The sequence below is a fragment of the Cuculus canorus genome, chromosome 2 (assembly GCF_017976375.1).
Source record: "Cuculus canorus isolate bCucCan1 chromosome 2, bCucCan1.pri, whole genome shotgun sequence".
NCBI classification, from domain to species: domain Eukaryota; kingdom Metazoa; phylum Chordata; class Aves; order Cuculiformes; family Cuculidae; genus Cuculus; species Cuculus canorus.
In genome coordinates this window covers 39,616,749-39,638,535 of record NC_071402.1, presented here as the reverse complement: position 1 = coordinate 39,638,535, position 21,787 = coordinate 39,616,749, and the positions used below count along the sequence as shown (strand labels likewise).

The 21,787-nt window shown below is 40.1% G+C and overlaps 1 protein-coding gene across 3 annotated transcripts in view; it reads left to right on the top strand.

Moving 5' to 3' along the window:
- Positions 1–469: 469 nt before the first annotated feature.
- The window catches only part of RAB2A (RAB2A, member RAS oncogene family), a 41,953-nt gene continuing 20,635 nt past the window's right edge, over positions 470–21,787 (top strand). The window contains exons 1-4 of one of the 3 annotated variants that reach the window (XM_009563280.2): positions 470–658; positions 746–860; positions 10,482–10,553; positions 14,116–14,183. In XM_009563280.2, the coding sequence (XP_009561575.2) occupies positions 815–860; positions 10,482–10,553; positions 14,116–14,183 (186 nt within the window). In that variant the 5' untranslated portion in view covers positions 470–658; positions 746–814. Of the gene's footprint in view, positions 659–745; positions 861–1,195; positions 1,236–4,595; positions 4,740–10,481; positions 10,554–14,115; positions 14,184–21,787 lie in introns of those variants that run through there. The other 2 variants (XM_054058045.1, XM_054058044.1) reach the window with 2 other exon arrangements.

Genomic DNA, 21,787 nt, shown 5'->3' with positions numbered 1-21,787 from the left:
CTCTGGCGTCTAAGCCACGCCCCTTTACGTCTTGAGCACGCCTCCGTTGTATAAGCCACGCCCCCTTTCCATAGCGCGAGTGCCTTAGTCACGCCCCCGTTGCTGAAAGCCACGCCCTCCGCGAAGCAGGCCGTGTGGCAACGCCCCTGTCGCTGAGGCCACGCCCCTCGTGTCATCTATGTGCTATAGCCACGCCTTATGGGCGGAGCATTCGCTGTAGTCACGCCCCCTCGGGAGCGGGGTGTAGCCACGCCCCCTGAGCGGAGTGGAGCGTTGAGTGGCCACGCCCCTGAGACCAGGCTGATGACGTGGCCTCGCCCACTAGGCGGGTCGTGTGTGTGACCACGCCCCCTCTTTGGGTGGAGTGTGCCGTGTAGCCACGCCCCCGCATCGGCGCGAGGCTGTGGCGCGCGCCGGGGCAGCGGCTACCTCAGCACTTCCGGGTCGGGGGCGGGGCGGCGCGGAGGAGGGGGTGGGTGGGTGAGTGAGTGACGTGACGCTGCCGGAGGGGTCCGGGGCCGCTCGGTGCCTGTTATTGTTCTCGCCGCCGCCGTCGCCGCGTACTCCTTTCCCCGGCGCTTCGGGGAGCGGTGGGAGGGCAGCAGCCGCAGCAGCAGCCACCACCACCGAGCAAACCTCGGCGGCACTAAGGGCGGAGGTAGGAGGAGGAGGAGGGGAGAGAGCGGAGCTAGCTGTGCCCGCGGCGGCCGTTAACCGTTTGCCCCCCCACCCCCTCTCCCCGCAGCGCGAGCCCTGACAGCGGGGGCGGAGCGCGCGCCAGGCGAGGAGCGAGAGCCGGAGCAGCCGCGCGGCCATGGCCTACGCGTATCTCTTCAAGTACATCATCATCGGGGACACAGGTAAGGTGGGCGGGGGCGGGGAGGCGAGGCCGGGCGGAGCGGGGCCCGGCTCCCCCGCTCCCATTTCCGCAGTGCTGGCGGCATTGACGTGGTGGCTGCCCCCCCGCCTCAAACACACCCCGCCTCTGCGCTTGGGCCCCGCCCGGGGCCTCGGCCTGACGCCTCGGCCTGCGAGCCTGGCGGCCGCCGCCAGCCCTGACGGGCTGTGTCACGCCCCGGGCTGCGGCATCCGAGCTGGACGGGCGGGCGGGAGAAGGCGCTGTCCCTGGAAAACTTGTGCCGGTTGTCCCTTGTTTGTATCCCCGCAGCAGTGAGGCCTGAGTGAAGTACCTTCGGGCCAGGCCACAAGGATGCCCTTTCCAGCCCCGGCTGGAGGTGCTGTGGCAAATGCTTAAAGTGCCGAGACATGCTGTAATTAAAAGCCCTGCCTCTTCCCATCTAATTTACAGGGACTGATTATTCGTTTTTTGGACTACTGTTTTTCTAGATGCTTCAACTTATTCCTATGGTCTCTTTCCCTTCTTCACCCATTTGCTTGCCATTTCTTAAAAACTTGTGCCATTCTGTTTGTCACTGACTGCTGGCTAACAGTTAATAATACTTATAGATGCTGCAGAAATAACCATATGCTGATAGGAATTGCTGTTTGAAGCCTATTTTCCAATATAATCTGTGTTTTCTCAACGTAGTGTGGATAAAAGTAGCGTACTTTCATCAAACTGTTGTCAGGACAGGGTATCTAACATGGTTAACTGTTGTGCCTGTGTATTGTGCATCTTTCTTGTTGTTTTCCTCATACCTTAATAATGCCTTCTTTAATGAGTTTGATGACACAGCTGTCATTTTATGTGCTATTCTAGGGATACCTGCATAATTGCACTCATACCTATGAATCAAATCGTCTGTTGCTATTTTATAATTTAATTTCTGTCTCTGTGTAATTATGCATTGCAGTTGCATTACACACGAAGTTGTTACATACATTGGATGCAACTGCTATGTAATTTTATCTTTTTTTAAACCTACATTTAAACTTCAGAAGCTTTTTTAGACCACTGCAGTAGCAGCTGTAGTACAGATGAATCTTAAGAAATATATCGCAGCTACAGTGACCATGTTGGAAGTATTAGGCTTTAGATGATAAGTAAAAATTCCTGTCTTTCTTGAGCATTTAGGGGAGTTGACAACTTGTTAAACCAGAGGACCAGAAACTACCTGAGCAGATGCAGGTGAAGAAGAGGTTTGTCTCGCTCAGGGTGATGCAAAATGGTAGTGCAAATTTTGCAATGATAGCACTTCAGAACAGGTGGCCAGTTTTGGTGCATCTCTGAAAAGTGTAATCATTAAAGTGGTAGAGATGACAGCAAACATTGATCGTATTAATTTTTTACAATGGATTATCCTCAGTGTAGTGGTCTGTGTCACACTTTTGCATTTCATTATATGTGAAATACAGAATAGATGTGTGTCACTTCTGATGTTGTTTCAACTGCTTGAGAGCTAAATATGGCAAGACCAAGACAGAGAAGGGAGACAGAGAGGAAAACGGCTCACAAAAAAACAGGGTTTTTTTTGGTTTTGGCTGTTGGGTTTTTTTTTTAATTCCCATGGGTTTTATTCAGAGCTGCTACATGAAGCTAATTAAAACTACTGTAACGATCGTTCTTGAAGTGAATTAAATATGCCAATAGTGTTAAGTTGGTTTTGCTTTTATTTAGCCCTCCTATGAGCCTTTTAAAAATTCTAATATAGCTAGTATAGAGCCAATTTACATTGTACACAGTTGTTTGTTGCCAAAATTACTGCAATGATTTAGGTGTTACTACTATTCCGCCGATGGAGGCAGCTGAACTCAGAGCTCTGCTGATAGAAATGAAGAGTGGTTATGGACTGTTCAGTTCCAGTGGTTGTCTGCGTTCCAGCCACTGAAGATATGCCAGTGGCCTTGCAGGCCATGTAATTTTCATAGCGATCGAGAAATTTACCTCTGGGCTTGATTTAGAGTCTTTGGAAATGGATTGGCTGCCTGGTGACTCAGCAATTAGTTGTAAACAAACTGTAGGAGAAAAGTAAGACATCATCAGCTGAGGACAGATGTTAACATTTAGCTCCTCTTCCTTTTCAGCTCTACAAAACAAAGCCATATGCAAGCCATAAACAAACCAATGAAAAACCCCTGCAGTTATATGAGACACCTGCATGTGTCTTCTCTGAAACGTGGTTCCACATGCTTTTGTCTACAGAAACACAGGAATTCAGTATGATCTCAGTCTCTTAGAATGACAGCCACAGAAACTGGCTGTGCAAGAGCTCAACAGCTCTTGTCCCATTTCATTGTTTGATTCATTGGTCATTGGCGTTCAGTGACTTTTGCTCATACTTCAGGTATGGTAGCTTTATGAACGTAGGTTGATTCTATTTTGCTTGTTACATTTTATGTACAATTTAAAAGTTTTTTGTGTGTAGTCAGAACTGTTTTAAGATCTAGTTAGTTTTCTGTTGTGAGAGAGCTGAAATGTCATGGCTGTCTTGCAGGTATTCAAACAACATTGGTGTAATTCTGCATGTTTTTTACATTGTATCAGTGGCATAGTAGGTGTGAAATTTCATGGAGTTGGTATCTTTAAGGGAAAAATACAAGTATTATGAAATGCTGACTGCTGTGAGAGTCAGCCAGGAAAAATCTTCTTTACCTAGATATTTCCAAAACATTATAGGAGTTTGCAAATGCATTTAGAAACATAGATGCTGCATTCAGCTTAGGCTCTAAGACCTTTGCCTTGGAGGCTGATAATGCCCAATTCATTTTAGTTACTGGTAGGAGTAGATGTGTTCATCCACTCTTCCCTGCATATCTGCTTTTGGCCACTAGTTGAGCTGGACTTTGATCTGAGCCAGGGTGGACACTGTTGGCATCCAAGTATTGCCTGTTTCTGCAGTTGGTAACTGAAAGTCTGGCATCTTTTTTTCTTAAAATTTTTTTCTGAATGATAAAGTCTTTTCTGCTTAAACGTTTTAATTACCAGCAGCATACCACAGGGGAACAAACTGAGAATGATACATGAGATTTCTGTGAAGACTAGAGCTGGAATTCTTTTTCCCCCAGAATATTTACTATGCATTAAACGGGCTTTTCTTGTGATAGAGTATGTTTACTAGATTCCACCAAATAATGCTACTATATTTTAGTATACCTGAAATACCAGTTTTGCAGTGGGAAGATTTCTTGCCACCAGCGTAACTTGTCAGTTGTATCCCATCTAAATGTCTCTCTGATCAGTGTGATCTGTGACTGCATCTTGTGTGAGCAGGTATGTCTTACACTTTTTTGAATGTGTTAGTTCAGCAGTGCTCAGAGCTTTTGCATAATGAACTTTCACTGGCCTTTCATTTTCAGCAGTTTCTGGTTACAAACCAATGATATATCAAAGTTATTCTTATTAGGGGAAGATGATGAGAGAAAGTTTAATTGCTTGGTGATCTAGTTCTCCTTACTCTCTAGAGTAAAGTAAGCTGTCTAGTCAACTGTCTTGCATGCCAAGGAGATTTTCAAATGTTGAAATTAAGCAATTGAGTTGGCTTTATTTTTTTGTCCTCCTTGTGAAATGTTTCTAGCATCAGTGCACTTTGTTCTGGAACAGCAGCTGCTACTAGCTTGCAATGTGCATGACCAGAGAGCCTCTTGCCCTTGTTTTCTACCAGTATGTAACAGTAATGCCTAGCTAAACAGGTTTTCATCCCACTAGAGCTGGTGTCAATACCGTGTGGTGGTTGTCTTTGAGATCGTTTTGATGACACTTTGATCCTTAAAAGAGCATATGTTGGGCATTGTACATCTTCTTAGCCTCTTAGAAGGGATTTCACTAGGAATAGCAAACTGTAAGTAAAAGTCCATAAAAATGGTTAAATGGTTTCATGAGACTGTTACTGTGTGCCATTGTACTAATTCTAACCTTTAACTAAAAAAAAAAAAAAAAAAAAAAGACCTGCCCACCCTCGACCTTGACTACAACCATTTTGTTGTGACTGACTGGCAATTTTCTAAGTCTTCAGGACACAAAAAGGTTTTCTAGAGGCTCATGTTGTTTAATTTTGTTTGGAAATAATCTTTACTTATTATTTTAAATTTACAGAGTTAGCAGTTGGGTTGTGCCATGCCACATAAATTAAATGTGATAGAGATGAACAACTATCACTTTGTAGATCTGCACTAATTTTTATGTATAAAGGCAAACATATCATTGGCTTTGGATATGCTGTTGTAAACAATTTACAGCAGTGTTTATTTATTTAAGTATTGAAGCTGAATCATCTTTAAAAAAGAGCTAAAAAGCCTTTTTTTTATTACATTTCCCAAACTTATGTAGCCATCATAAGGGATTTCGGACATTATTTTTCTTCCCTTCTTGTCCATGCTGTAGTTGGTATGTGAAGTTCCTTTGCTCTGTAACAGGCAGTTTGGAATTTTGTAATTTAAATAAGATTTTCCCTTTTGATATCTGGCTGACAAGAAGTTAAGAAAAATCTTTACTTTAGGTTAATATCTCAGTATACTTAGTCCTGTGAAAGGGTAATATTACATTTTGCTGAATTGCACGAAGATGCTATGGTTGGAAAAGGAGAGAGGTGATGAGCTGCAGCCTGTGATAAGGAAGGTGCTTATGAAACATCTGGAAGCTGTACAGAGTACTGGGAAGAACTAGAACTAGTTTATTAAGCTGGGTTAAAGGTATATGTCTTGTGACAATTGTACTATTCAATTACCTGTTTTAAATCTGAGTTGGTTTTCAAATCTGTGTTATTCGAAACTTGTCTGTTGTTTGAGAAAGATTTAAGTTTTGTTTCTTAAAGGAAGGTAAGAGAAGTAGGAAGCTTGTTTCAGCTCGGTTGGTAGTGGGCTTTGGTTTCATGAGCATTCGAGGTAACATAGGTGTTTGCATATGAAAGGCGCAGGTCTTGCTTCCCTTACTATGTGGTGACTTCAGTAGTCTGCCCTGACATGAATCAGCCTGCTTTGGGTTGACTTTTCACATGTTTGCTGCATCGGCTGCATTGGCCTGGGGAAGCGCATTCCAAGGTCTGGAGTACTTACAAGGAAAGGAACTGGACCTAAGAGAATTGGTGAGCAAGATGACAGAGGGGGGAGTAGGTCTTCATCTCTGTGTATGTTGAGCGTATCGATCATCCTGTCTTGTGAAGCAACAGCAAGAAAAGTACAGTTCTGTGACATGGCTGAGTTAATCCAATGTTTATCTTCTGCCAAAATACGTGGACCTAGTTCACTCCTTGTCTCAGCTATGAACTTCTGCTTCTTAGCTATCAGCATTTTCTCCTTCAGAGAGCCAGTTCAGCTCACAAAGATGATTTAAAAGATAAAAGGAAACAAATAGCAAGTTCGATCAGACAAGTATAAGAGCCATTCTGAGGAAGGTGATGGAACTGTGTGGGAAGGAGTGTGGGTACCCATCGGAGGCAGCTAACAGATTAACTGAAGGCATTTGTCATCAGGATTTGGTTTTGATACCCAAGTTGGGATGACTACTGCTGCAGTTCTTTTTCTCTGTCACCATTGGCTACATTGGTGCTTGTGAGAACAAGAAAATTATCTTGGCCCCCCCTCTCCCTGCTTTTTTGAGGCAGTTTTAGTTTTGAGCCAGATGAGCTTTATAAAACAAACATCAGTGGAAGGCGCAGGACTACAGCAGTTGGTTAGATTGGTTTAAATTGTTGTGGATCCTTTTCTTCTGGCTCTAATCTGACAGTAGGTGTTTTTCATCTAGTCGTAAGAAAAGTCTGGGAAGTTCTCCTCATGTTGACAGTAGTGCACCTCTGGTTTCGTAACTGACAACTGAACTTTCCTTGCCCTGTTCACAGGGAGTCACAGAAGCTGGAAGGGGAGAAGGAGGCAAGTCAGCTTTCTTGGCAAAGCCATTTAACTGGCTCAGCTATATCATCACCTGTGCTGTGGGTCCAGAGCTGCTTTTTAATAGACATGATTGCAGTCTGCTACTGAAAAGAGCAACCCTTCCCTTTGCTGTGTATTTTGTAGCCTTAGTCTCATGTATATACTAGTGTTCTATAGTTTTATGCTGGATCCGTTTCTTGCTTTAGCTTACTGCATAACCTTGTGAGTCAGGAGGGAGAGGTCAGCTTTACCACTTAGCTGTTTCCACTGGTTGAGCACTGAAATGAACATTAGTGTTGATATAAGGAAGGGAGGTGTTGGAGTGTGGCTAGACAAAGGTGGATGACAGCAAAGCTCTGGCAACCCTTGGCCTAAGGGAACTGGCTGCAGAGCAGCACTCAGATAAAGAGCAAGTTGTTCAGAGGAATTTGGAAAACCAACTCGGGCTGATAGTTTGGAATTCAGAGACGAAAGGTAAAGCTATTGTAGCACAAGTTGTGCTTCCCATCACAGTTTGGTTAGTAAGATGAAGGCATCATAGAACAGGCACTTGCAATGAAGCATGCCACTCTTCTCTGTGGATATAATCTGTTGTTTTAATTTGTCCCTAAGCAAGAGCTTTTGTTTACCGTGCTGGTGGAGGATATCCAAGATCTGCTTATTTTTTATTTCAAGATATTAAACTCTTGTTGGGTTTTTTTTCCTCTGGGGGTGTTTTATCTGAAGCCATATTAAAGTAATTGTGACAGTCAAATGGAGAATGAGTTAATAATTGAATCTGTCTCTTTTACCTCTTACAATTGACTATCGTAAGACGTCTGCCTCATTTCAGGTATAAGATTGACAGTGCAAAGTGAACAAGATATATGGTTAACAGCCAATTTGCTCTTGGAGTTATCCAGTGTAGTTACTTTAAACCTTTTGTATGCCATGAAACGAGCTGCCATGCAACCATGAATTGATCTTCGCAGAATCTGTTTATGTCACAAGGTTGTAAACTACATGAGAGTTCATCTGCAGTTCCTGTTCCTGGTACAGGTTCCTGGCACTGTCTGTGGTAGCTCAGGCTCTAGAAGGAATGGGCCAGAAGCTATTCTGGGAAGAGTATTCCTATTACAAATTTGCAGTATCTTAAAACAAAGTATTACTATCCAATGTAGATAATAAAATATTTATGCATACTATCTAAAATGGATTGTAACCTAAACTTTAACACTGTAGCTAAGCACTACATCTTCATTTGCAACTTTTCGAGCCTCTTTTTCAGTCATCAACAGTACAAAACCTAAGGACTTTCATGTGTTTTTTGCTGGAAAGTTCTAAAGTTACGTGCATGACATTAAACAGAAACTAATTCTGTTTAGTGTGACTAAACTTTACAACTTGTGTGTGTGAACCTACCAGTCTGCTGCTAGAAGGCCTGCTACATAGAAGTAAATGGTGGTGCAGTCATCTTCTGCCATCAAAGGGACTATGTTTGTCTGTCATCTTTGCTGCGCTGATGCTAGTGTGTATGTGTTTTCTTGAACCAACAAGCTGGTCACCAGCTTTACAAGAAGTACCACCAGATAGCCACTTAAGAGCTAGTGCTGGGACACCTAATCAAGTGCCATTTAGATTAGACTTCGAAATATATTTCTCATGTTCATATGATTTGTGGAGGAGTATTGCATAGTTTTGAGGTTCTGGCTTATCCAATGATACTGAAGTCTCTTTGTAAGGCTAATGGCGAAAGTAATTCTGTGTTCTGTTTCTGGTGTGATTTGTAGGTAAAATTTTTGTAAATGAGGTGGCAATTATGTTGTGTGACAGGGCAGCTGTATTTCATTGGTGGTATAATAGTTATCTGTATATGTAGACAGTGTTCTGTGAGTAGAATTGTTACTATTTTAATGTTCCTTAGAGATTTGTGTTCTGTCCAGTACTCTGCCTGTGCTTCTGCCTGTTGCTTTCTTTCCAATATCCAGCACTGTCCCCATTCCTTATCCACTTCTCTCATGTCCACTAGTTTTGTTGGACAAAATCTATACCTACTTCCAATCTGCTTGTGTTTTGACAGCTTATTATAACAAACCAGAGAGCTACGGAAGAGAGATCTGTTAAGGCCAATGCTACAAACTTTGCCTTGGGCTGTAGTTCTGTGCCACTCTTAAGCTGTTGATCTGCTGGCTGCTGCATTCTCTCATTTGAACTGTCATGCTTGTCTGACCGTGTATTAAGCCACTTCTGTTTGCTTTGTCACTTTTCTTGTCAGGTTAGCATACTAACCCAGCGGACAACTGAAATGGCTTAGTCGGATGAGTTCTGAAGCAGCATGGAATGGAAAAAAGGGCACAAACATCCTGTAGGGCAGAGAGTAGGGACAGCAGCACCAACAACTGGCTTAGGCTTTTGGAACTGCTGCATCACTTGAGTTATTAATCTCAGTGTGATCATTTGTCTCAACTCGTTTTGTGACAAAATAATAATAAATGCAAGGCTGCTATTTCTGTGAGATTTCATTAAAACTGGTTACTAGTCATAGCTTTTAAGAGCCAAAATGAGAAGCAGGCGGCAATTACGATTGTATAGGCTTTGTTTCTTCATGAAATCATGCTAAAAACTTTGAGAATGCTGAATTTAGTAGCCGAAAGATCAGTGTCACTATATGCAAACTTCTGGTATGCATCTCTCTTGTCCTGCAGTGGGATTTTTTTTTTTTCCCCCCCTTATCCTCTTATTTGCTGTTGCTCATTACCAGATATGTCAGGTCTGGTCAGCTGTTGCTGACCTCTAGTATGTGGCTGAAACAGCCTTATCTTGCTGAAGTACAGCAGAAACCTGGATGCTACAGTATGGTATGTTATATGATACAGTTCAGAATTTAAATGTATGTAAGCCAAATGTTTAAAATTTTTAGTACCAAATTTTAAAAGGCTGAAAATAGGAAACTTTAGTGAGCAGAATGGGAAGAATGACTCCTCCAAGTAAAGGAAGAAAAAATTAACCGTGAAGTATTACCATTTAATTGGAGTATTCCTATTGACTGCATTAACGTTTGCTTTTCTGTGTTTTTACAAACAGAAGAAATTGCCCTTTTGCTGACCAGTGTAATATGAAGTAGTTCATCCATTTGGATCTCAAATCAGGATATCTGAGGGGGACGATGTGTTGTCTGGCTGGCTGTAGTGTGAATTCAGCTGTTCCTAGTTCTGCTTGGACTATTTTTTTGCCTGTTGGAAACCTGTGAGCAGTAGCACACTGTTTATAAGAAGCCATACTTGAACTGCCAGTACCTCAACTGATAAATTAAGAGATGGGAGTGAGGTGCTACTTGGGTAGCTTGGCAGAAAGCTGAAAGCACTGCAGGGGAAGCTGGTGTAGGGTTGTGAGGAGCAGCAAGACCTGTACTAACTGTGGAGAGAGGATGTGAAATTATACTCTGAAGGCTTGTTAGGAAACATTTTTCTGCTTAATTTTAAAGGTAGAGCTGCTTCTTCAGAAGAAGGATTAGGTTTTGTTCAATTTTTGAAAATAACTGCTTTGACTTTAATGTTTCAGGAACTTTGAAAGCTGGTATGTTATAAAAAAAGTTGCACATGCTTCAGAGTAGGGGAAATCTGGTATCTGAAGTTCTTGTAGTGAATTTTAAACAATATACACCAGTCACTTGAATTTCTGTTGATTTTTAACAGATTTTTAAAATTGGCTTAAAGCTTCTTTCTTTTTTCTTCTAGGTGTTGGGAAATCATGTTTATTATTACAGTTCACAGACAAGCGGTTTCAACCAGTCCACGATCTCACTATTGGTAGGTCTCTTGTCCCTCACAGCACTAATGCATAAGCAGCTAGAGTAGCTCCTCAGGCATTTATGAGTTTGTTGTCCTGCAGTAATGTAGGATTTGTTCTGTATTAAGGTAACTTGAATCCTTAACTGATTAATATTTATTAGTTAATGAAGCCAAATAGAGGTCTTTTTTTTCTTATTGGGAAGGTACAATCTGAAACAATTTTTAAAAATTCATAGCTATCATATCACAACCATCTCTTCAGAAAAGCTAAAAACTGGATGTGGAAGCAGAATTGGCCAAGCTTGAAATGCATTGATCGTGATGCAAATAGCAGAATTTTCACAAGGGAACAGAATATTAGCCATGGAACCTTGAAGACAAGTTACAAATAAACTGAAGTGAACAATTTAAAAGTGAGTGAACAAATGTACTGTTTGGGGAGTCTAACTTCTGAATAGAGGAGGCTTAAAGTGTGAAAGTATTCACTGTTTGGAAGGGACAGGGGTTTTTCTTCCTGACTCAATTGGATTTAAACCATTTGTGTTAGGTACAATTTGATATTGATACAAGGGAGAATGAATGCATGTTGACAGAATACATTGCCTCTGATCTAGCTACAATAAATTATACAAACTTCTATTTATCTTTCCACACAAAATGTGACCAATAGGGTGGAAATAAATTCTTCTTTAGGCAACTTCATCTTCAAATCAGTTTCAGTGTTATGCATAACAGATGCTAGCCTCTGATAAGGTTGCAGAACCTTTGAACTTCTTGATGTTATTTCGAGGAACCTATCAGCTCTCATTATGATGAGCCTTGCATAAAATGTATCCCTACTATCTATTTTTAGTTTGTGTCCTGGAAATAGTTAGGCTTCCTGTGTTTGGGAGTACTGAAATAGACGCTTAAAATATAAACAAATATTCTTCATGTAACAGAATATATCATTTCGTTACGGCTTCCCTTTTTCTCTGGACAGTCTTTCCACACCTTGTGTGTGCCTGTCTCATGTAATTCAAATCCTTAGGCTAACATCAGTTTTCAGATATTTCAGAGGTCTTGGCAGCTGGCTGAATAAAGAGCCTGAGTTCTTTAGGGAGGCATGTGTTATTGTCATCTTTTCTTCTTTAGGCCTGCCAAATACATGACACCTTATATATCACTTAGGCCTTTGGCAGCCCTGTCACATCAGCAAACTGATCAGCTGTGGGAAACAGCTTCATCTCAGCAGGGTGATTGTACTGCCAGTTCTTTGCCTGGCATATATCTAGCTGAAATCTAGGAGCAGAAACTGAAGCTAGTGGGACAAGGAGGTGAACCTAGACAGCAACATAATGAGGGGTTTAGGAACAGAGCATGGGAAGCTGCTTGGAAAGGGGAAGAAGGAGCATAGGCTGGAAGCAGCCTTCTTTCACTTAAGTGATAGGGCATATGTGTGAATTTTGGCCAGGAGAATGCTTTTCCCAGGTACCCAAAAAGATTTAGAACGATGAAGCTAAATAAAGAATATGGGTTCAAAGTCAAAGGAATGCCCATGCAGGGCAAGATGAGATGGGGTGGTTTTACCTAATGCACTTTAAACTGCTGATGTTGAAACTCCTGAGAACCTGTAGATTGAATAAAAAGGCTTGTGTTACGTAGCCTAAGGTTTTTTTGATATAATACAGTGATTTTAGCCTGTGGGAGTGTAGATTCTGGGAGATTTCCATGGGGAGCTCAGGAGAGGAGAAAGGAAACTGAAATTGGACATCTGGTAAAAAGTAATTCATCTAGATTTGTGCAATATCCAGCCCCGAATTTTAGTATAGCTAGCCTAAAATGTTATCTCTAAAATTTAAGAAAATCAGAGGAAAACTTTACCTCTAATGAAAACAAGATAGGGGAAAAAAAGATAAAGAAGATAATACGTAGAAGCAGGTATTTTTTCGCTTTGAGCTATGTTCAGCATTGTGCATAATTGTAATACTGTGCTCTAAAAGAACTTACAGGGCAACAGCTATTTCTATTTTTCATTTGGGAATTAAAGTATCTGTTACTAAAGAAATTAAAGAGCGACGGAGAAGCTGTATCATGCAGAGGAAAAAAAACTGAAAAAAAAAACTCATAAAAACCAAACCCCACACCTTCCTGAAAAAAATCAAACCAAACAGCAACTAAAATGAAACACATACACAACACCCCAACCAGAACTCTTGCACCCAACATATGTAGGTAGTTGTGGGTGACTAAAGCCACTGAAGCATTCTCTTTGGTTTACCTATTGCCATGAGAGTATGCCCTTACTGCAAACCTGAACAGCTTTTATTCCTTCTTTAAGAGAAGGAATTTAAGTCAGCAGCTGTACATCTGCAATTGAATACAAGTAATACCTGCAGTGTTTAGCTTATAGTAGTCCAAGGACCTTCTCCTGAGTTTGCAATCAACTTCAGGGCATTGTCATTCACCTGCTTCCTTCTTTCTGCCCTTCCTCCTTCTATTCTTTCAACTTGTTTGCATACAGTTTCTGCAAGTTATTTGGATGCTAAAGAGAGCACAATGTTCTTTGGACCACAGCTTTCATTTGGCTCTGATATCATGTGTGGGGGAGAGTGTTTTTTCTCTGTCCCTTTCCCAAACAGTCATTCTACAGAAAGAGACACTACCCTCCAAACAAAAGCTTGTTCTAAACAAGCTTTTGAAGAGATATTTAGAATGCTTCAAATCAGGGCTGCTTCACTGGAAGTCAGAATCTAGACAGTGACTAATTAGACAAAACTTAAGTTGCCAGATCTTTATTTTTTCTGAAGTAATGGATCAAATAAGTATAGATTAATGGAAACCTGATAGCCTTTAAATATGTCCATTATCTCTAGGAATTTGTCAAATTTTAATTACTGCAGTAATAACCTCAATTTATGCTTATTTACTGTTAATGATCTTAAAATTGCTTTAAAAGATAGTATAAAAAGCTGACTTCTTCCATTGAATAAATTCTTTTTGTTTACTTGAAACACACTATTTTTTTCCCTTGGTTATTAAATTTGATCTTTAACCAGCTAGAATTTTGGAAATGTTTATTTTTGTAAAGGAAGATGAGTTTTAATTAACACAGTAGTAAAATTTATCATGTTGATGGTGGCATTTGTATGCCCACTTAACAGAATGTTTTATTGGTAAAGAAGTATAAGTTTAATTTCTTCAAAACTGGCTTCAGCAATCTGTCATTGGTCAAGTGTTAAATAACTATGACTATTCATTTCCTGTTTGCATTCAAATGGATGTGGTTTTTTCCCTTTTGATCTAGAGCTACTAAATCGATTGGAAAAATGTGCAGGAAATACCTCTGACACGTGTTTTAATTAATGCATTTTTAAAGCACTTAGAAAGTAACCGTTTTCTTATTTCTGGAAAACTTTCCAGCTCTTTCAAGCACCTGGAAAATTAAACAGATTGTGAAAAGAGTATTTCCTACAAGAATAATGTAGGAATTTTATTCTTGTAGGAATATATATTGTAGGAATTACATTCTTGCTATCATAGTACTTGAAATTCCTCTTTCTGCTGTATGCTAATAATACCTTTTGTAAAATCTCTTCAGGTGTAGAATTTGGGGCTCGAATGATAACTATTGATGGTAAACAGATAAAACTTCAGATATGGGATACGGTAAGTAATAAATTATAGAAATTATTTAAATATGTGGCTCCACTAGCTTTCCCTTTGTTCTGTTTAAGCACTCTATCATCAGCAGCCATGTGGGATTATGTATTTTTCTTGCAGCTTTCTTTGGTTCCTATGAAGACTTAAAATTTGCTTGGATTTCCTCTTTTGGTGTGATGTATTCTTGAGATAGTGTCACTTGAGGAAGCAAAGTTACAGTGCAAACAGCAGAAATTGACACTATGTCAGATTCGTAAGACTAGAATTCATGCTGCTCACTTTTTTTGTGAAAGTTTTCCAAATTATTAAGAAAATACATTTCTCAAAATAGTCTTTCTTTGTGTTCGTGCAAGATCTGGTTAATATAAAATCCCGTTGGGAAATTGTGTTGTGTCTGCTAGCTTTAACCAACACTTCTCCAGAGGAAATGTTTGCACTTCCAATGCAGAAGAAAAGCTATGGCTCTCGGTTTTCATGGAAGTCTGTGCTTTTTTTGGTATAGCAAATCAATGAAGAGAGAAGTTCATATATGCGTGCCTACCTATGCGCATGTTTATATGGAAATGTAAACAAATGCTGTATTTTAGCTAACTTCATAAGAAAGATCAAAAATACCTTGCTTATTTTACAAGTTCATCCCTTGAAATGGCCTCTAACGCATGCCTCCTTGGATGTTCTCTATGAAAAAGTGTAGAAGGATATAGTCAGACTGTGCTTGCTTTAGGCTTTTTCTGCCCTAGGCGTTTTTACTATTGTAACTGTGGATTGCTGACTACCAAGGTAGCTAGTCATTAAATTCAACAGGAAAGCAAATCTCTGCATAAACAGTAGCTTAAGAAACGGATGCTTAGTGTGTAGTGTAACTACATGAGAACGTATCTGCATCGGTCCTTTTGTCCTAAAATCCGAACAGTTTCTCTATTACTGATCTTACTAGCAATTTCAAAATTACTGATCTTACTAGCAATGCAACCATTGCCTTTCATTGTCTTCCAAACTGATTCTGTTAACATGTTGTTATCTGCTCTTTGGATTCAAGTGAACTTCAATGATTTTTTTAGTAGCTTGTGTTTTTCTTAGTACTCCTGACTCAGTAGCTCCTTGCAATCTGATTGGCTTCTTGAATGCTTGCCGAGTGTATGATAATCAAAACCAATTCCATTGGAATTTTGGTTATAACTTACAATCTGGTTTGAGGCAGGGATTTTTAACTGGTCAGCGTTTTAACTATATCATACAAGAATGAAAAATATTCACTGAAAGCTTTCGTACACTGAGTAGATCGAATGCTTGTGTTGTAGTTAGTAATTTATAAATTGTAAGCAGTGAATGACTTAAAATTTAACTATGGCTAATATATTTGCCTGTATACAATCTGATTTCGAAAATGGAGGAAATTTCTATTCTAATCCTGTCTTGGCTTGTAAGCGTACCTAAATTCCACTGTCTCAATTTTGATCTTGGGTGCAAAGGTGTTGAAGGGATAGCAAGATAAGAAATACGATGAGGTAATTGTCAAGAGAGATTTTACTTAATAGTATTAAGGTACACAAAGATATCCCTAATGACCAAGATTACCATGTCTGTATTGTGTATCCTCGTTGATCATTTAGACATTAGGAGGATATTCTCTAGATATTAGGAGGAAATTCTTTCTGATGAGGGTGGTGAGGCACTGGAAGTGATTGTCCAGGGAAGTTGGATGCCCCATCCCTGGAAGTGTTCAAAGCTAAGTTGGATGGGGCCTTGAGCAGCCCGATCTAGTGAGAGGTGTCCCTGCCTACGGCAGGGGGGTTGGAATTAGGTCTTTAAGGTCCCTTCCAACTCAAACCACTGATTCTATGATTTAATGAATTTCTGTTAGCAAAAACTGAGAGCTGTTAGTGATCCTGTGTCCCTATTTGTAAAGCTGTAACAATTTGTTTGATGAAAGAAACTTTGTTTTACATCTGTGGTTAAGGAAACAGGTGAAGCATTTATATTTTCAGGACATGCTTATTGTATCACAGTGCCAGCACTTCTCTGATTTAGTGCTAGCCTTAAATACATGCCTTTAATCCATCACTCAACAGGAAGCATCTTGAGCAGAGACATAAGAAGTGGAAAACAGAAAAATTCGTTTGACTGTTTAACACGAAGGACTTGCTTTCTTAAGAGCATCAACCACTAATTCAGATTTTTCTGGCCATATTATTTATGTGTTCTGTGTTGTCTTTAGCACATCACTGCAGCTCCAAGGAAAGGTATAGCATAAGGGACTATATGGAACCTGCAGCATACCTCACTGGAGGAGTATATCATAACTTAAAGGGTCAGCTGAAGCTACCCCTATTGCATATCAGCAAGATCCATTTGCAGATATTCTTCTTGTATCAAAACTGAAGAACACCTGACTTTTTTTGTTAGTATCTTAGTTTGGATCAGGAGTGTGTTGCAGAAGTTAAATCTGCCAACTACAGCCTGGTTTTCATGTAGGAGTATGCAAACTGAATTCCTTTCAGATGAGGCAGAACTGGAAGATATGCTCAAGGAATGCACAGATGCCCATTAAAAATTGTAGTCCAACATTTGGTCCTGTGAGCTGGTAGTCTGGTAAAACTAATCTGATGCCAAAAAAAAAAAAAAAAACAAACCAAAAAGCCACCTCAAAAAAACCAACATTCTCTGACAGATGTTCACTGTGGCCCTTGCAACACATGTGTTGTTAGGTGTTGTGGCCTCTGCTCTACTGCTGAGCTATGTCTACACCAGCAAATAGTGTGCCCTGTTGTTCTCTACCAGGAGCAGGCTGCTCGTGATCCTCCCCACTGCTGGGCTCTGCAAGCTTGCTGCTCAATATGCTGTGGCACACCCGGATTTTTAGGTGTGGCAGTCCCTGGGTTTCACTTTTCCCTCCTGATCCTTTTAATCAGTCAAGGGAAGTGTAGGTATTGGACCAAATCTATCTGCCTTTAGTCTCTGGGTTATTTGCTTTCCTGTGTCTTTAATCTTAGCAATAGTTTTCAGTAGTTGGATAGACTGAGAAATGTGTTTGTCGAAAACTGTTTAGTTGGTAATTGCCTACTATGGAAAGATAAGCTGCTCTTCTGTGGAAGTGTGATATTTTAGGTAGTGTCAGTTAAAAAAATAACTTTCAGGGAACTATGTGAGGTCAACAGAAGCTGGTAAGGATCAAAATGACCATTCTGGGAGCTGTTAAGCTTTGAGATAAACAAGCTGTGTAGACAAGGTTGTTTGTCTTGTGGCAGTGTAATACTGCGAAATATTAAAATTGCTTCTCATCAGAAGACTTCGTTGTTGTAGGGAGGTACTGGGCTTGTAATCAGGCTGAGTCAGTAGACCTCATTTTGTTGTTGAGGGGGATGTTCTATATTGCATTGACTGTTACTGACAAGTCATCATTGATGAGCAAAATAAGTAGTTGAAAGGGAATTCAGGTTCTGTGACACTGCAGGGGGTGGCATCAGTGATGATACCAAAAAATACTACTTATGTTCTCTAAATTAAATTGATTTGTATAAGATTTTTTTTTCTTGTGTATTAAAAAATCAGTTGATATAAATATCTCTTTCATTTCATGAAAATCTATGACTAAAAATGTTTCATTTTATTCATTATGTTTTTATAACAACTTAGTCTTGCTTAGACTAAGGCTAAATAGCTGAAATAATATTTTCTTTTTTATAAGCTAATTTCAACTAATTTCTTGGCTTCCATACAAGTGAGCTTTCTAACTAAATTGATGGTGTTTTCTAGTAGGTAAGAGCTTGCACAAAAAAGCATGTTTGTGCAAGATGAAAGGTATAACTGTTGAAGGCATGTCTCACTTCCCTAAAACCACAGCATGACTTGTCCATCCACTATCAGATATCCTGAATATACTAATCCTGCTTGGAAATCCAGTTATTTTTCATGTATTTGCAAATGTTTTTGATCTAGTAGAACCAAATAAAGTTCCCTTAATTCATTAAATGAATATTAATTTTATATTTGCAATATTGACAGTCACTAGGGTATAGTGCTCACCCTAAAGAGTTCTTTACTGATTGTCTACTTCATAATATTTTCTACTTGCTTTGTTACTCAGAGCATATTTTTATCTTCATGGGCAGTTGGTGAATTCTTCAAACAACTAATTTGATTTTTAACCATTGTACGTGCAAGAATGTGGCAACATCTTACAGCTAAAGTTATGATGACTCAGTGCTCACGGCCCTCTAACTCCTGTGAAGTAACATCAATAACTTGCACAATATCTATTTTGGTTCCTGAAACTAGTTTCATCATCAGTTCACAGACTGTGTTTGTTGCTATGTGGGAACAATAACGTATTTCTGGATTCATGGGTTGGGTAGGAATTTGTCCATTTATTAGTTATTCCTATTGCAGATTGTGTAGTAAGGATGATCATCTGAACTTCGCTGCCAGTAGCTAAGTTACCACTCACATCCGTCATGGCACTTGAGAAGGCCAAGGTAGCTTGACCCACCTCCTAGCCTTAATGTTCACAAACCTTTGTCTGTCATGCGCTTCCATGTATTTGGTTATTGAAATACTATATTATTGGTATTTTTTTTTCCAACTGCTTATACATTTCTTTCCAGTTTATCGGTGTTTTTTACAGTAACAGAGTAAGCTCTCACTTAGGATAAGGCTGTACATGGAAGGAGGGCAAATCACTTCCTTTTGTCCATAGTGGAACTCCGATTTTAGTGTGGGTAGCTACTTGAAACCTAAAGGCTTCAGATATGTTTGTAACCCGGAATAAATCATAAGGGTACTTTCATAATGGAGGTCTTTCTATTTCTCTGTGTTAGGAATTGCTTTGGATGTCGAAATCGTATGCATTCAACAGCAGCAGAAGAAGAGGCACATGTACAAATTATCTGTATTTAGACACATGTACAGTTTCACCTTTGGGGATCTTCAGTCCTCTTGAAATATCAGTTCTTATTAGGATGCTGACAGGGTTATTCTGAAGCAATATGTAACTTGGCTGAATCTTCCACATAAATTCTGATACTTTCTTAAATAGTTACAGGTTCATCATCATAAACATGTTTAAGTTCTGTTCTTGTTCAGGAATATCTGCGGGAAAACAGCAGGGGTGGGTGTTTTTTAATACTACTTTTGTGTCTATTCTTTATACTACATGGCAATAAATCACCTTAAAATTCTTGTTATTCTGGAGTAGAGACACGATTACAAGAAAGATTAATGTGTTTGTGTAAACAAGTTACCATGTGACTAAAGGGTTGTTAATTTATTTATAACTTTCAAAACTACATTCAAAGGTATGTATTGCTCCTGTCGCTCTCTCTGGAACAAAATGTTCCAGAGATGAACTTTGTGGAATAGTTCCCAGCTGGCAGTTGTCTTAGGTAGTGTGACACTTCTGTGAGGCGGTTGTTTCTTACATGTCTTTTTAGTTTTTTATACAACTTAACGGAAGTGTAAACAAGTCCAAATGAGTAACATTTCCCATTGTGAATGATGTGTTCTGTCAGCAGGTTTGAACATACCACATGTGTGCCCCTTTCAGAAGTGAAGGAATCTAGAGCTACCAGCTATGGTGCATTGTAGTTTCTTATTTTTCATGTTGATGCACGCTATAAAGTTTCTTCCCCATAAAAACTATTGGTCGGCTTGTGTGTTGAAGGTCTGCTGGGATGCATTCAGATAACTTTGTACTCAAAGAAACTTCCCAAATTCTTCAGCATTGAAAATGGACAATTCAGTAAAATTAATGGACTCTTTCCTAGAGAGATGCATTGTTGTGGATCTTGTTTCATTATCTAACTACTTTCTTGTACTGCATCATGTCTCTTCCTTGTATTTTTTTTTCCCTTGGTTCATAGATTCAAAATACGTAATTAAGGAACTTGCAAGGAATCATTTTTGATTGTAAAGACTTGCCTGCACATTTTGCAACTGGCACCTATGTGACTACACCACACACTTGTAAATGACACTGGGATTTCCTTTAGAAATAGTAACACTTGAAGTCTTTTCTCAAATGTGCCACAAATACTGTGTCAGTGGTAATGTAGTTATATACCTTAAATATTCCTCAAAACTGTAGTGCAGGCCCTACATCTCTGTGTATCTTAGTGACCTAAAGTGATTGATAATACTCTTTGTTCTGCTTGCATCATTATTTTGAAATCATGTTTTCGTCTGTAAGCTGAGGTATATTTAGAGAATAACATGGGGTGTATGTCCATGCAGTTCTACAGGTCTATTGGTACTATTCTGAAGACTTGTAACTCCTAGAACTAAGATTATGTGTATCTCATATCAGAAAAATTGGTTTTGTCACCCAATATGACATGAATAGCAAAAGTTTACAGTCCAGAAAACAGCAACAACAAAAAAAAATGTTACTTAGCACTTAGAAACATCACTTGTTTATCAGAAGCCCACATTTTTTCATGATGAGTGAACTACTCACGTCAGACCTAACACCTTCTTTGCTGAAGAGAGAGGATTTGTGTTCAGGCCTGTTCAGTGTGCATTTATTGGTTCTGCAGGCAGCCTTGTCTGAGCTACAGTTTCTAGGTGTGAACTGTCATGGTCTGTCTTTTACCAAACAGATCTTTCATTCTGCCACTTCTGCTTCAGTGTAACTCTGAAAGTGGGTATAACCAGGGATTGTTTTGGAGCAAAACTTTGTGTTGCCGGTATCTAGGTGTAATATGGCCTTGGGAAATAAGCTGTTTAACTTCATTTAGTGTCTACTACCACTACTATTCCACATGCCCCTGGCTTCACTGAACGCTGGCACAGTTTACCCAGAGAGATTGTGGAGTCTTCATCCTTGGAGATCTTCAAAAGCCATCTGGACATAGCCCTGAGCAGCTGGCTCTGAGTGGCCCTGCTTGAGCCAGAGGGCTTGGAACTAGTGACCTCCAGAAGTCCTTTCCCACCTCAGCAATTCTCAAGTGCAGGGTTTGGGGGAATATGCTCTCATCAGACCGCACCTGGAGTACTATGTTCAATGCTGGAGACCTCAACACAGGAACAACATGCATATGTTAGAGCGAGTCTAGAGGAGGACCATGAATACAGGGCTGGAGTGCCTCCCATATGAGGACAGGCTGACAGAGCTAGGATTCTTCAGCCTGGAGAAGAAAAGGCTATGGGGAGACCTTATAGCAGCCTTCTGGTTCTTCAAGGGGGCCTGTAGGAAAGCTGGGGAGAGGCTCTTTTATCAGGGAATGTAGTGAAGTGATAGGACGAGAAATAACAACTTTAAACTGAAAGAAGAGAGATTTAGATAAGAGATTAGGAAGAAATCTTTTACTGTGAGGGTAGTGAGGCACTGGAACAGGTTGCCCAGAGAAGCTGTGTATGCCCCATCCCTGGAGGTGTTGAAGGCCAGACTGGATGATGCTTTGAGCAACCTGCTGTAGTGGGACATGTGTCCCTGTCCATGGTAGAAGCGTTTGAACTGGATGAGCTTTAAGGTCCCTTCTAGCCCAAACTATTCTATGACTCTATGATAAGAGCAATGTTAATACGACTTGGGATAAAGGGCTTTTTTCTGGCATCAAAGCTGGTTTTAATATATACTGAGCTTCCATACTGCTTCCGTTGCTCCTTACAGCAAG